At 38.7% G+C, this 14,703-nt stretch overlaps 1 protein-coding gene and 1 pseudogene across 17 annotated transcripts in view; both read left to right on the forward strand.

Annotated features, from left to right (window-relative positions):
* The first annotated feature begins 929 nt into the window (after positions 1-929).
* Positions 930-1,940, forward strand: LOC132157597 (arylsulfatase I-like; annotated as a pseudogene).
* Positions 1,941-8,582: 6,642 nt separating this feature from the next.
* The window catches only part of LOC132157274 (calcium/calmodulin-dependent protein kinase type II subunit gamma-like), a 65,819-nt gene continuing 59,698 nt past the window's right edge, over positions 8,583-14,703 (forward strand). For 4 of the 17 annotated variants that reach the window (XM_059566542.1, XM_059566538.1, XM_059566547.1 and 1 more), the window contains exons 1-2: positions 8,594-8,894; positions 13,723-13,817. In XM_059566542.1, the coding sequence (XP_059422525.1) occupies positions 8,830-8,894; positions 13,723-13,817 (160 nt within the window). In that variant the 5' untranslated portion in view covers positions 8,594-8,829. Of the gene's footprint in view, positions 8,895-13,722; positions 13,818-14,703 lie in introns of all 17 variants that reach the window. The other 13 variants (XM_059566544.1, XM_059566545.1, XM_059566550.1 and 10 more) reach the window with 5 other exon arrangements.

Raw genomic sequence — 14,703 nt, forward strand, 5'->3', positions numbered from 1 at the left:
AAATGCCAGAATGCCACTCTAGACTAACAAATCAAGAAGAGCTACAGAAGTTTCATTTATCGTTTACTAGTTTAAAACTAAATTTAAAAAGCCAGATCTACTTTAGCTGAGAAAAGGACCTTCATTCTGCTGGATGGATTATAACAGCAAGCATTCTCTGTTAATCCAGCTTGGTTCAAGTTGAACGTCAACATAAGGAGTCACCAAAATGTTAGTCAACAGACAAGCAATTTGGTTGCAACTATGGAAGTGCTGGTGCTTTGCTTCTGCTTAGCGCTAGGACTAATTCATACTACAGAAGAAAAGGTTCTCAGGCAGAGTTCCCCCATATATTGTTTATGTGATGGTGGATGACCTAGGCTACAATGACATTGGGTACCATAGCTCGGAGATCCACACGCCCATGTTGGACCAGCTGGCTGGCGAAGGGGTTGAAGCTGGAAAACTACTTTGTTAAGCCCATCTGTTCCCCCTCACGCAGCCAGCTTATGACTGGACGGTAAGAGACCCACTATTGTTTTCCTAATGCCAGTATTTTGTTAAAACGCTGCATGAATCTTATTGTATAATACTTACAATTATGCATATACTACTATAAATTATCTTATCCTGTCTATTGCATATTCAGTATTAGTAGCTTTTTTTGGTTGGAGTTAACCCCAGTGATTTTTTTAGTATAGACGAGTTCCATGAATCCAGACCTGGATGGCCACTGTCCAGCAATGTTTAGCTCCAACCCTAATATGAACAAGGTCTTCAGAGTTACTAGAAAGTTACAGGTGGGTGGGATTGATCAGGGCTTCAGCTAAACTCTGCAGGGCAGTGGCAGATTTTAGGAACTTCGGTAGGGAATCTGTGTTCAAAATAACCACCTACCATCTATTGCTTCAGGTATCAGATTCACACTGGGCTTCAACACTCGATCATCCATGCACGGCAGCCCCTCTGCTTGGTCCCTGTTTGTGAACCAAATACTGTGCCGTGTTGAGTCATGTAAGCTTTTGTGGTCATTAAGACTGAAAGAAATCCTGAGAGGTCATAACCAGCAGACACCCCTGTTTCTATACGTGGCCCTCCAGGCCGTGCACACATCATTACAAGCTCCTGGGCATCTTCTCAGAAACTACCAGACCCTTGGCAACAGACTTTGTTGCCACTATGCTGCAATGGTGAGTGGGGTAGACGGGTCAGTAGGGGAGATTGTTAGTGAGGTGCAGGAGCGAGCCTACTACTACAACTCTGTGCTCATCTACTCTTCAGACAATGGGGCCAACCTCTCTCGGGGGGTTGTAATTGGCCCCTGCGTTGCGACAAAGGCTCCTACTGGGAAGGTGGAGTTTAAGCAGTTGGTTTTGTAGCACACAGCACACTGTTGAAAAGGAAGGGGTTGGTGAGTCAAGCTCTAATTCATGTCTCCGACTGGTACCCAAACCTGCTGTCTCTTGCAGTATACAGAGAATCTGATTCCAGCCACCTGGACGGCCAAGATGTTTGGGGTGCAATAAGCAGTGGCCTGCCCTGTCCATGAACTGAAATCCTTTTCAACATTGATCCAGTATCACGCAAGCATGGAGAAGTCGACCTGAGACTTCTAAATCTTAATGGTTTTGGGATCTGGGATACAGGAGTACGTGCAGCCATTCGAGCTGGTGACTGTAAAACTTCTGAAAGGGAATGTTGGCGACAGAGACTGGTTTCCTACGCAGACAATGCCGGTAGGTCTACAGCAGAGGCAGGGCATGGAAAAGAGATGAGACCAGCGAGGAAAGTCTGTTTGGCTTTTTAACATCACTGCTGATCCCTATGACAGGGTAGATTTGGAAGAGGCATGGCCTGAGGTGGTCAAGGTGCTGTTGACCCGACTTGCCGAGTACAACCAGACTGCTGTGCCTCCACGCAATCCACCGGATGACCCAACGGCTGACCTGTAACTTCACAGAGGTGTGTGGACTCCTTGGCTGGGTCAGAAGGAGGCAGGAGATGAAGAGGATGATGAAGAACACCAACAGAAAGGCCAGATCCAAGAGTACCTGCAGAGTCTGCAAACTCAGGGCCTTGTACAAAAAGGTTGGTATCCGTATGCAAAGGGCTGCTTTGTTCTTGTTGTCAGAAGAGGACAATTTGTGACACTCTGGCACGGTGTGAAAATATATGCAGTGATATTGAACTGTTTATGTTCTTCCTGCATTATTAGATGACACTTACTAGTCATGAGTATATTAGACAAGTTCCCATTAATTGTATTATGCCATGGAATTATCAGAACAGTTCGGATCATTTACAATTAATGGAAACCAGACCGGAGCAGTCTGGATTTGATCATATGTGATTCTACGAGCACTTAATGTAGACACTGCTGGATCTTTATTAGATGATCCCATTATTTGAAGACAGAAAATTATGTAAGTAGTGGCATTGATTTGGTAGAGAATAATACAGCACTTATATTGTTCTTCACTTGTACGTGGACCAGTGTTCTCTTATCCACCCCCTGGTTCACTTTTTTTTTCTCATCTATCTTTTCTTTCTCTGACATGCTTCTGCCTTGCACTCCTCCTCATGCCTCTCTCATTCTCCTACCTTTTGCTTTAATGCTTGCGCACTATCCAAATCTGCTCTGACATTGCCCACCACAACCAGAATAACACACAATTCTTCATTGTTTCTGCGCTTTCTCCTCCACCTGTTCCTCGTCCTTTTGCATTCCTTCTCAGTTTGAGTAGATCAGGTCAGTGCACATGTAGAAGCAAGTAAAAGAGCAATAAAGTAAGTTATTTTATGTAAAACGAGGGCTATTTGAGGAGGAGGAAGCTCACTCTTGGGTATGAAGGCTGTGTCCCTTTATACAAGACATTCTTGGTCTGTTCATCTCCCGGTTACAAGACTTAATGCATTTCACAAGACATGATGAACTGGGCTCTGTATTCAATGTGATGCATATTCCAAAATAGCATTTTAGAAATATTTTGAATATTTAAATTTTACTTCTATGTATGTAAGTGGATGTACTGTAACGTGATGGTATTTGTGACTCTGTGTCTTCTGTAAGCATTCCTATAAAATAATGCATCCTTTTTATTTGTTCACAGTAACATGGTCCTACCATAAAAATGTTCCGTCACAAACCATAAATGAAAAAACTAACCTCCATCAAGCTGCAGAGTCAAGAAGTCACCTGCATTAAACACATTCTTACGAAGTAATTAAACTAGGAGAATGTTTCCTTAAGGCCTATACTTAAGAAACGCTTCAGTTTTGGAAGATAAGGAATCTAGAACAACGTAAAAGTCAATACACATTTAAAAGATAATGTTAGTACATAGTGGAGATAATGAAAAACAGACGTTTACCTTAAGTCTACACCTTACCTTAAGGTGTACTTTTTGTTTGAGACTCTTCTTGTTAAAAATGAATTAAACCATGGTTTAAACTGATTGATCTTCTCCTACTTTCCAGTGAATTGTTATGGCTGAATAATATGATGTTCTTTTAAATATTAAATGGATAGTTGGCCCAAAAAAGAAAATGTCCTCACTTACTCACCCTCATGTCAAAACCTGTATGACTGTCTTCTGTAGGACATAAAGAAGATAAGAAGATGTTTTTTTTTTTCAAATCCATACAACTGATTGGTTATCAACATTCTTCACAATACCTTATCTTGTGTTCAGAAGAAGTAGTTATACATCAGTCATTCAGGTTTGGAATGACATGAGGGTGAGGAAATGAAGACATTGTTTTCATTCTTGGATGAACTATCCATTTAAGTTGTGATTACATTTGCTCTAAGCTTGTGAAATTACCATTTCAAACTCATAGTTTGGAAACACAAAGTCTAGTGTGGCCACACCTTTACAAGTTCTGATGTAAATCTGTTGTATACTTATCTGAGGTCATAGTCCAGAGGGTATTTTTATTTCCTGCTATTATTTGCCCATTCAAAATAAGTGAAGAAAAGTCTGGAATGTACCTCGATGAATTATTACGAAATAACTTTTATTCCTTCTTCTGAGCGTAAGTGTTATTATTTCACCAACACAACAAAAACACTTCCTCCTGTTTATCTCTGAAAACAACTCAAAACAGCATCAACCCACTTTGGAAAGACTTCAGCTGTGGTAAGAATGCACAAATGGGCTGGCCAAGAGAAAGAAAGATCTGACTGACTCCCTCACTCTGTGTATGAGTCATCCTGAACACATGCTGAGTTTGGCATCTTTTACAGGTGCAAGCAATTTGTTTATGAAATACCACGCATTAAATGTCCTTACTACCTGACAGATACAGGCATTCAGGTTAAAAAAAAGGACAAGGGCTCCAAAAAACTAAAAATGTATGTTTCTGTTGCCAAATTGCAGAGTCATTTGATACAGATTGCTTGGAACGCTGTTGTTCATGCTCACAATCTATTGCAGTGGTTTAGAAACTACACCAGATAGTATGGAACAGTCTCAGGAGACTGGAGTACTAGTGTGTGTGTATAGGAATGGAGTACATTTGAGTGGACAGCTTCTTTACATTCAAACCACAGGTTATGCTAGAAGCTGTGATGAAGGGATGTTGTAGTTGTATAAAAAAAATTCAAGATTATTTAGATCTGATGCAATCAATCTGAAAATCATAACTGTATTTATGCCACATAAATGTCAGTTTGTTTATAAGCATATTCCTCCCTGTTTGAATTAAAAGTCAAAGGTTGCATTGTTTATGTTTCCAATATGTCATACGCCTGCAGCCATACTTCCAAACAAAGCTCTCCAGAATCGATTCGACCTTATACAATTGTGCCACACTATACTGGACAATAACTTGATTTTTCTAACATTTAATTATTATTATTTTGAATAGCATGTGTATCTTAGAATGCATGAACAACTATTTAACAAGGCTTGAAGTCAATGTCACTGTGAACTCATGCCAAATTGGACAAACCTAAAAGATGATTCGTCCATTGATGCAGTAAGTTGTGAACAGCTCGATTCCCTCTCATTCAAATCATTAATTTGCTTGTGACTGTTTAGTGAATAATTTCTAAATGATTCTTTGAGAAGAACCAGTTCATGCGAGTCAAATCAGACATCACAACTCATTGCTTTAGTTGTGTCATTCAAAAAGCACAACACAACAAAAAGATGCACTTTTGTAACTAACTTTTTCATGCATGTTTGAATCTTGAAGCAACATCAGATTGCTGTCAAGTCCTTGACGGCTGGGATTATGGTGAAAGTGTGGGTTGTTGAAGGAATAGGGGTGGTCTGCTTCCATAAGTGTGGTGACTGAGCATCCCAGTCAATAAAGCAACATAATGCTGTGGTGTGGCAACACAATCATGGCTACATCGGACAGCAGGCAACTCATTACAAGCAGATTATAATTCTTAAAATGGTAACTGTGCTAATGTAAAGACGTCAACTGAAATGCAATACATTTGCATTAAGCCCAACAAACTGCACTTGATATTTTAGCCTGTTTTGTGTCGCTTCAGTTGATCTTCAATTACACAGATGAAGTGATAATACGGTTATAGCTTGACTGTGCTGATAACTCTTTCAGTTTTTCGATGAACCTCATAATACACACTAACAGACAAAATAGACTGAATTTGGCACATTATGCATCACACATACAATTCAAACATGAACTACAAATGTAGTCTGTAATACTTAAAGCAGTGCACTTTCCTGAGGAACTGATGCTGATTTCCAAGTATGCAAGGACACATTCTCATATGCAGCAACAGCACTGTGGGAACACTGCAATTAATAACCACCCACCTCTACTCCGCTCTAATTAAGCTTTCATATCAACCTGCCTCTGTGTAATTACAGTCCCTGCACTTCTTATGCATTCATTGCTAATCGGACTGTTTTGCTCCACAAGATTGACCATGAAAGAAGAACGAGCATTTACAACCACGAGACACAGAGTTGTCACACTCTTTTTCTAAGAAGCACTAAAGGTCCACATAATGGACTAATATAATGTTTGAAACCTGAAGCAGGCTTGCATCATATGAGTAAATCTGTTTGTAAAAATATAGCGGAGTACGTTTGTCTGTTTGTGCATGCACACCTGCAAATAATGAATGACTGTCGCACCTGTTGTTTTAAATGGCTGTTAGTTTTTTTGGTTTTTAGATGGTAAAATGATTACAAATAATATAATAAGAGGAATAAATAAAATAAATGTATAACTTTATATGACTGATTGTTGTTTTACCAATAATTGACATTTGTATTTTTGTTAGCAGGACTGATGACCAGATGAATGAACCAAGGCTTTGTCTGATTATGTTCATCATAATAACTTCATATATCAAGACTATAAAAACTGCAATAAAACATCTGCTTGGGTATTTTAGAATGCAACTATATGCATGAATTTAAGCTTGTGTAGCTGGAAGCATCAGCATTTATGTACTTGCACAAAGTATATTTTGGGCCTTATTATCCAGAGACTGCTCTTTTGATAAGCCACAATGAAGCAAAAATTGTCAAAGCTAAATTTTGCTTTGTTGCTTTCAGGAAGTAGAACTAGTTTTCCAGAGAGGGATTCCAATGTGTTTATAGAGTAACATTACTATTTGACAGAGGTGGGTAGAGTACTCAAAAACTGTACTCAAGTAAAAGTAAAAGTACTTCTAGAAATATTTACTCAAGTAAAAGTAAAAGTACTAGTCTTGAATAGCTACTTGAGTAAGAGTAAAAGAGTATCGGATAAAAAATCTACTCAAGTAGTTAGTTACTAGTTACTTTTGGTCATATATACTGAGCCTATTTTTATTTAGATATATAGATAAAATGTATGTAATGTATGTGTGCGTGTATAAATGTATATATTTCATCAGCCTTTACTCCAATTTATGTAATTTATTATAAAACCCTGTCTGTTTACTTAAGTAACAGATATAGGTGTCATGCCATAACATATTTTTAATACGACTGACTTTATATTAAATGTGAATTCTGTTCAAAGGCTTGATCAAACCAATTGGCAAACGAGTGAATTGGTTCATATGAGAATATCAGAATGGGCATCGCTCATTGCCCAGAGAAAAGTAGACGGCGCGTTTGGAATAAACTGAAGCATTATAACATTTATTGCATTAAGATAAAGTAACGAGAGGAGCGTCGCCCACAGTAACGAAGTAAAAGTACATATTTTTCCCCAAAAATTTACTCAAGTAAGAGTATAAAGTACCCATCTTTAAATATACTCCGAAAAGTATTCGTTACCCCCAAAAAAAGGGAAGGGAAGTTGTGGTCTAATGGTTAGAGAGTCGGACTCCCAATCGAAAGGTTGTGAGTTCGAGTCCCGGGCCGGCAGGAATTGTGGGTGGTGGGAGTGCATGTACAGTTCTCTCTCCACCTTCAATACCACGACTTAGGTGCCCTTGAGCAAGGCATCGAACCCCCAACTGCTCCCCGGGCGCCACAGCATAAATGGCTGCCCACTGCTCCGGGTGTGTGCTCACAGTGTGTGTGTTCACTGCTCTGTGTGTGTGCATTTCGGATGGGTTAAATGCAGAGCACAAATTCTGAGTATGGGTCACCATACTTGGCTGAATGTCACTTCACCTCACCTTTTTTTAAAATTACTCAAGTAAATGTAACGAAGTAAATGTAACTCGTTACTACCCACCTCTGCTATTTGAGATTGTGATTGTACCTGTGAAGAACAATGTTCAAGCACAGTGAAACTTTGCCAGTGCCCTTTATCCAGCTAAATATTGAATATTTTATGAATATGAGCTGGGGGGGATTGTAAAATCAACATTTGAATGATTCAGCTTACTGTCAAACGTGTCAAAGAACAACAACAGACCAATGGTGGTGCCAGTCCAGCACATAATACAAAATATGACAAAATAATTTAGAACCATAAAGCCATTTTCATTTACATTAAACAATAGCATAAAAAATTAGGCCTACATTTCTTATAGTGTGTGTGTGTGTGTGTGTGTTTTTGTAAGAGCAGATGTTATTTTTTATTTCCTAGCTTCTGGTTTCAGTAACTGTACACTAAGTTAAGCTGCTTCTGTTGCAAACTGGTATTTGTTACATTTTTAAAATATTTGTTAATTTGTTAAAATATTATTTTAGTACTGTCATAAACACGCTGGTTTGTAGCGCAAATATTTCCTTATACTTGCTATTAAACCTATGAGCAGTTTATGAATCCAAAGTCTAGCACATTCACAGGAAATATCTTATATCCACATAAAAAGGGGGGTGAATATGAAAATCAACTCTGATGTGTTTTAACAAACTTTGTACACAACCAAGTCGTATGTATATTTCCATAATATATTTAGTGAGGTGAATCTGTAACATTTTCTGTGAAGCTTGCTTTAACTTGTCTAAATCCATAGTTCACTCCAAATGCTCATTACGAGTCGACTCTGGCATGTTCGAATCAGACTTAACTCCAATTCGTGAAAGAATTGTTCAAACCGGTTTTGCGAAAGAATTAACCCTATTCATTAAAAAGATCCGACTCCAAAGAACGATTCGCTCACGTTCATACATCAACGCAGCAGTCAGTCGCGTCGCGTCGCGTGCTCGGACAGTGTGTGTGTGTAGCCTTTGTCACTTCTCGACGTCGAGAGAGAAAATCTCGCGTTGCTGGCAGCGTTCTCTCTCCACCTCCGCCAACACACACACACACACACACACACACACACACACACCACTTACCAGCACCTCTCTCTTCCTTCTCTCCACCTCCTCCTTTCTCTCTCTCTCTTACCCTTTGAGTGAGCGAGAGATCTCCCAAACCCGAGCGAGGCGCTCCCGGAGACAGAGAGGCGATATCCTCGTAAAGCGCAACATGGCTACAATTGTAACCTCCACCAGGTTTACAGACGAAAACCAGCTGTACGAAGAGCTCGGAAAGTAAGCGACCGCACCGCTGCGTTACACTCACTCTCTCTTCACTGCATTGTGTGTCATCGTGTTGCCCGTGTCTCGTTCAGTGTGTTTGACAGCAGCCTTCACACACAGAGGCGGATCGGTTGTGCATGTCAAAAGCCAGCGCAGCACGCTGACGGAAAGCCCGATTGAGTCAATTTGAGCAGTTCAGTGTGATTATTAAGCCTCGGCGTTCCCAAAGCTCGTTTCTTTGTTTATCTTTAGACGCGTTTCCTAACATCGTGCTCGCGCGCTACAGGGTGCTCTCGGATCCTGTGTGTCGTCGTGATGCGAGATGCGGTACTTTATCGACACTTTATTTGACATTCGTCAGAAAGGAAAATACTTCGGTCTGAGACGCTCGGCTTTGTCATTTGCGTCCTCGTTTTGAATGCACACCCAAACTTTAACAGCATTTAGTAGCATCGATCAGAGATCACTGATGACTGCTGCCTCGCGCAGCCTGATAGTACGGTTTGCTGCAGACTTGTGTAACGATAGTTACGGGAAAATGCTGCTGTTTTGGGCATCATATATCGCGCCGTCATTGGGCGGTCGGTTAAGCTTGTTGACAGTTGTTGTCCAGCCGCCAAAAACAACGTGAAAATAAAGGAAGTGAATTGGCGTTGCCCGAACCATGGACGAATCGTTCTGTTAAGTCGGATCGTTTTGATGAACCAGTTGAACCTGTACACAAAACCGTTCTGAACGATTCTTCGCGAATCGAATTGAATCTCTAAGTGGAGTCTAGAGTCAACAGCTCGTGCGAATTACTGTAATGTTCGCACGAGATGTTACAAATAAAACATACAGGAAATGTTTTCGACTCGATTGTAGGACAGTTTTACAAATGCACATGCAACAAAGAGTTGGCTTTAATACATAGCAGTAATAGTTCCTTAGTAAACAAACATCAAACATAAAACTTTATTTTTTAATTAAAAAAGCCAATATATCTACATGACATTATTGAAACGTTTTATAATAATTTTTGTCCATAACTGTACCTCTTGAAACGACCAGTTGTTGACTAGCCTCCAAAAAAAATCAAAACAAATATGAAAGTGAATTAGCACAGAGTAATGTCAATGATTTGTTTCGTTGAGTCATATTGTTTTAATGAACTTGAACTATTTATAAAACCTGTATAAAAAGCCCATAAGATTTGTTCATGAATTGTATTGACTCTGTTTGAGTGATTAACGAGTCAACTGATCATCTTATTGAGCCAAACTGATGAGTTAGATGGAAAGCTTGGATTTACTTTGCATGCAAATTGCTTTAATAGTAAACATACTGGAAATGTTTACAATTATACTTTACAACATTTAAAAAAAAAATTGTCTGAAATGTTGGAGTGCAAGTCCCACTGAATCGCTTTTAGAACCTGTTCTTTTACACAAACTTAAAAAAAAAAAAGATCCGTGGAAATAAATCAGAAATGAATAAAGCAGTAACGTAATAAAATAGTAAATATCTTTGTGCTGTTTTGTTTGTGTAATGTAGAATTTAGCATTTAACTTGATGATGTGGCACATTACTGTTAATAAAGCTGCTGACTGATTTATTTTTTATTATTTTTTTAATACCATGCCCGACATACATCACGGTAATTGGTCTGCTGAGAAATCACATTTGTTTCCGTAAACAGAAAAACTAAAATACATGCCTGTACATGCTATCCGATCAGACATGTTGGATGTGGCTCTGCCTCAATGGTGTAAGTTTGGGCCTGGGCTACCTGTTTTTCTGAACTAAAGGGGTGCTCACACTGACGGTGGTTTTGAGTGACGGCAACTGAGAGCAAAGTGACTACGCTGAACAGAGCTTAGTAAAAAAAAATAATTAAAAAGACCAATGACTCCACAGCTTCCCACGATTTAACCGCTGTCAGTGTGAACGCACCGTAATTGGTAAGGGTTAGCATGTATTACTTAGCCCCTGCTGTTAGATACCATACCTACTCCATTCTGCTGCCAAAAAGCATCCTTGTCTATTCAAAAGTAGCTGTATGCTCGGCGTACATTTTTTCAGCTAGCATTTAAATAGTAAATATTTCAGTACAGTGTAGTAGATGTTTTGGCAGTGCCCGCATCATTTTCAGAGAGCTCTTAAAAGCCTGAAATGGACATATTTATCTTCCATCCATTTTTGCAAGTATGTTTTGTGCGTAAATCATTTGCAGCAGCTTTAATGATCTTACACACACATCACATGTCCTTATTGAGCAGTCGTTAATTAATTAATTATTCATTTTTTTAAGATTCTTGCAATGCAATGCAATGCAGAACAATGACAGTTTGTAGCACATTTAATGCTGAATTTTTAGTGCCAGTGAATTATTGCATTTTTCCCCCTGATTTTCCATCTGATAGAGTGCAACAGTGGGATTCTGGAAGTAAAAAAAAGTTTTCTCCGTAGTGTAATTGATTTTGAATGATCTTATAAACCTTTGAAGACACCTGTTGCGGACTACGTGGTTGTTAATCAATGAAATATAATTTTGGTTGAAGTCATCAGCCCACATTGTTTAATTTTTTTTTTCTAAATAACCATGTTCAACAGTGGAAATCCTGATGAAATTGAAAAACTAAATAACCCAGGATTTTGCTGCGAAATCTCCACCAATCAGAAATTCAAAGTAAATACTAATCTATATATAAACAATAGAGCCCGACTGATATGGATTTTTGGGGGCCGATGCCGATATTAACTCGAAAAGAGCCGATTTATAAGCCGATATTTTGATTTTAAAAATAATCTGGATATTAGACCCATTTCCTATAAACTGCATTTACACAACATTCAATAGCAAAATATCTGCCTGTTCTATGTATGTGGGCTGTATAAACCATTTTCTAGAATGGACTATGTTAAAAAAAAAGCCTTAGATTACAGTCTCAATGACTAAACAATTGCACATCAAAAGTATATATTTTTTAATGATCAAAAAACAGTCTGATTTTAAACATTTAACACTTTTACTCTCTTCCAGTTGAAGCTGGTTTTAACAGTCTGTGTGTTTACTGTAAATAAATTATAATACTAAAGTTAAAGTATTCGCAGAAGTAGTCCCACACTTTGCTGCTACAGCATTCACCTTTTCCAGCCATCTGTAGGCAGAAAGAGAGACGGAGAAAGAATAAGCATGTGTATTAATAATATCACCATGTATCATTACTCATGTCATCATTAGAATTATAATAATAATAAACTGGGATCTCCTACATAGGCAAAAATGAGAAATATATATATATATTTTTTTTTATTTGTCAAGCAATGGTTATTACCTACTTATATTTAACAATATTATTTCAACATTTTCCTGTTATGTCTGTAAAGCTGCTTTGAAACAATATGTAAAAAAAAAAAAAAAGCGCTTGTTCAGCTCACATTTATTTACATGTCCCCTCTGGTTTAATCATTTCTGACGCACCTACTGTAGTTACTGTAACTACACTATATTTGCTCTCACAGACACATTCACAACAGACCCGTATATCTTCCCCTCTTCTCTTTGTGCAGTCTGAATCAAAACATCGTCTTGCCTACTATTACCGGAAGATTACGGAATCAATTCGAAGTTGAATGGTTAACGTTAGTGTCATGAACACACCGCTGTCAATTTTGAGAAGAACCACCTTCAAACAAGTTAATAGCAAGCATTTAAGGGGCCTGCTAAAAAGGAAGCTATTAGCGTTAGAGTAACGTAACCAGCCTGAATTCACCAAATTGTTCTCTGGACCTGAGGGTAGCCTCTTCTTCCTTGCTTCTCTCTTAATTCTCATCAGCAGGACTAGCGCTATCGCTCGCTTCTTACAACGGGACAGATACATGTTTGCTGCTGACCGAAAGGAGGAGGAACAGACTATGAAAGAGCTCCCGCTAAACGTTTTTAAAACTCCGCCTATGCCATAGCGCAGCGCAAATCGCGTTGTATCTGAAGGGCAACGCTGAGCCCAGCGGCAAGCGCCGTGCATACCGCGTCCTGTGTGAAAGTCCCAATTATGGTCATTATGTGGGAAAAACACCGCAATAGAATAAGAATAAGTTAAACGCTAACGTTATAGTTTGACCTCCTATTAACGTTCGCGCTCTTCCACTGATAAACATGGTATTAGTTTTGTGGCTAATCTAATATAGCAATGCATTAGCGGCTGTAAGTGATGTTACAGAATATTTAGAAGTAATAATGATAGGACCGTTAGCTAGAACTACCACACAGTTTTTATATACAGGGTATGAACTAAATCTACAATCATTTCACATGACGAACGACAGACTCACCGTCAAAACAGTTGATCGCTTTCTTCTGTAGTGGACTTCTGGCGCTGTTGTTAACTCTGGAGCTGCAGAGCTCCCTCTGGTGGGCAAACTATGCAACACTCATAACATGAGTGAAGCATGAGACTCTGTTTCTCATGTTTCATCAGCCGTTATAAATGCCGATGCCGATTTAAATGCAATTAGCTTATATCGGCCGATAATATCGGCCGGCCGATATATTGGTCGGGCTCTAATAAACAATACATATTTATAAATCAACTCCTTTTAATCAAAAGCTATGTATTTATCATTTTAATTTGATTGTCATTAGTAGTGTGATTCAGCTTATATATGGATGTTTTTGTTCATAGCTTAAAATTCTAATCAGACTTTTGGAAAATCCCTATGTGAAATGCAAAACTTTATGTCCGGAACCAATGCTGCTTAAATGTGGATGGACACTATTGCAATGTTTTTGGCTTAAATCAGATTTCAGGCTTGCTTGATTGTGTTATTATTGTCATGCATTGCTGTTTCTTTCAAACAGGGGTGCCTTTTCTATTGTTCGTCGATGTGTAAAGAAATCAACCGGCCAGGAATATGCTGCTAAGATCATCAACACAAAAAAGCTGTCAGCACGAGGTAAGACTTTGCTTTACTGCCTGGCTGTTGTCTTCATAGTATGTTCACAAATCTTCATCCTCAATAAACTAAGGTCTCTCTCTTTGATCTAATCAGATCTGCATTATTTGTGATATAGCAAACTATCAGACCTGGTCACATACAGTATGACCAATTCCTACATTTTGAACGGTAGACACTGCTCTGAGCACATTCTAATTTTAAGTATCTTAACCTACCACAAATGCTTAACAGGAAGCACATAGATATAATTATATTAGTCTATCCATTCTTCATCAAGCTGACTCAACAATATCAAATGGTTAACAGCTAATGCAGTTAACCTGTTGATGCTACTACTTTCATTCATTCCTTCTCAGTTGAGTCACTAATCACTGTCAGTATCATCTGTTGATGAAGATGGTCAGGATATATGAGCCCCAGTTACTGTTTCTTCTCCAATGCAAACAAAATCAAGCACTGGATCTATTTCGGGGAACAGACACTTTGTGTACCTCTCCTCTTATGGGATCAGGTTGGGCTGTCTTGGGTTGAATTAAATGAAATGGATTTAATTAAATGACTCTTTTGGATTGTCAGCTAGACATGGGCATGATTACTCAGAGGTGGCAGCGAAGACTGATCTTGATGACACATTAATTGCATTAACTTTGTATGAACTTTTCACACAGACTGAAATCCATTAACAAATATATGCACATAGAGCTTTGTTTTAGTGACTTGTTGCGGTGACGAATTGGGTGGATGTTGTGTTGTAATGCAAGAGCAGTTCCCTTCGCCCTTTATTAGTGTTTGAGGTGAGAGCTGGAGAAATTATTGTACTGTCTGTAGACCTTCAAGCTGAATTACAACAGATCCTGTTCTCATTGTGTGCATATTTGTATGC

This window comes from Carassius carassius, chromosome 14 (genome assembly GCF_963082965.1).
Source record: "Carassius carassius chromosome 14, fCarCar2.1, whole genome shotgun sequence".
Taxonomy (NCBI): Eukaryota; Metazoa; Chordata; class Actinopteri; order Cypriniformes; family Cyprinidae; genus Carassius; species Carassius carassius.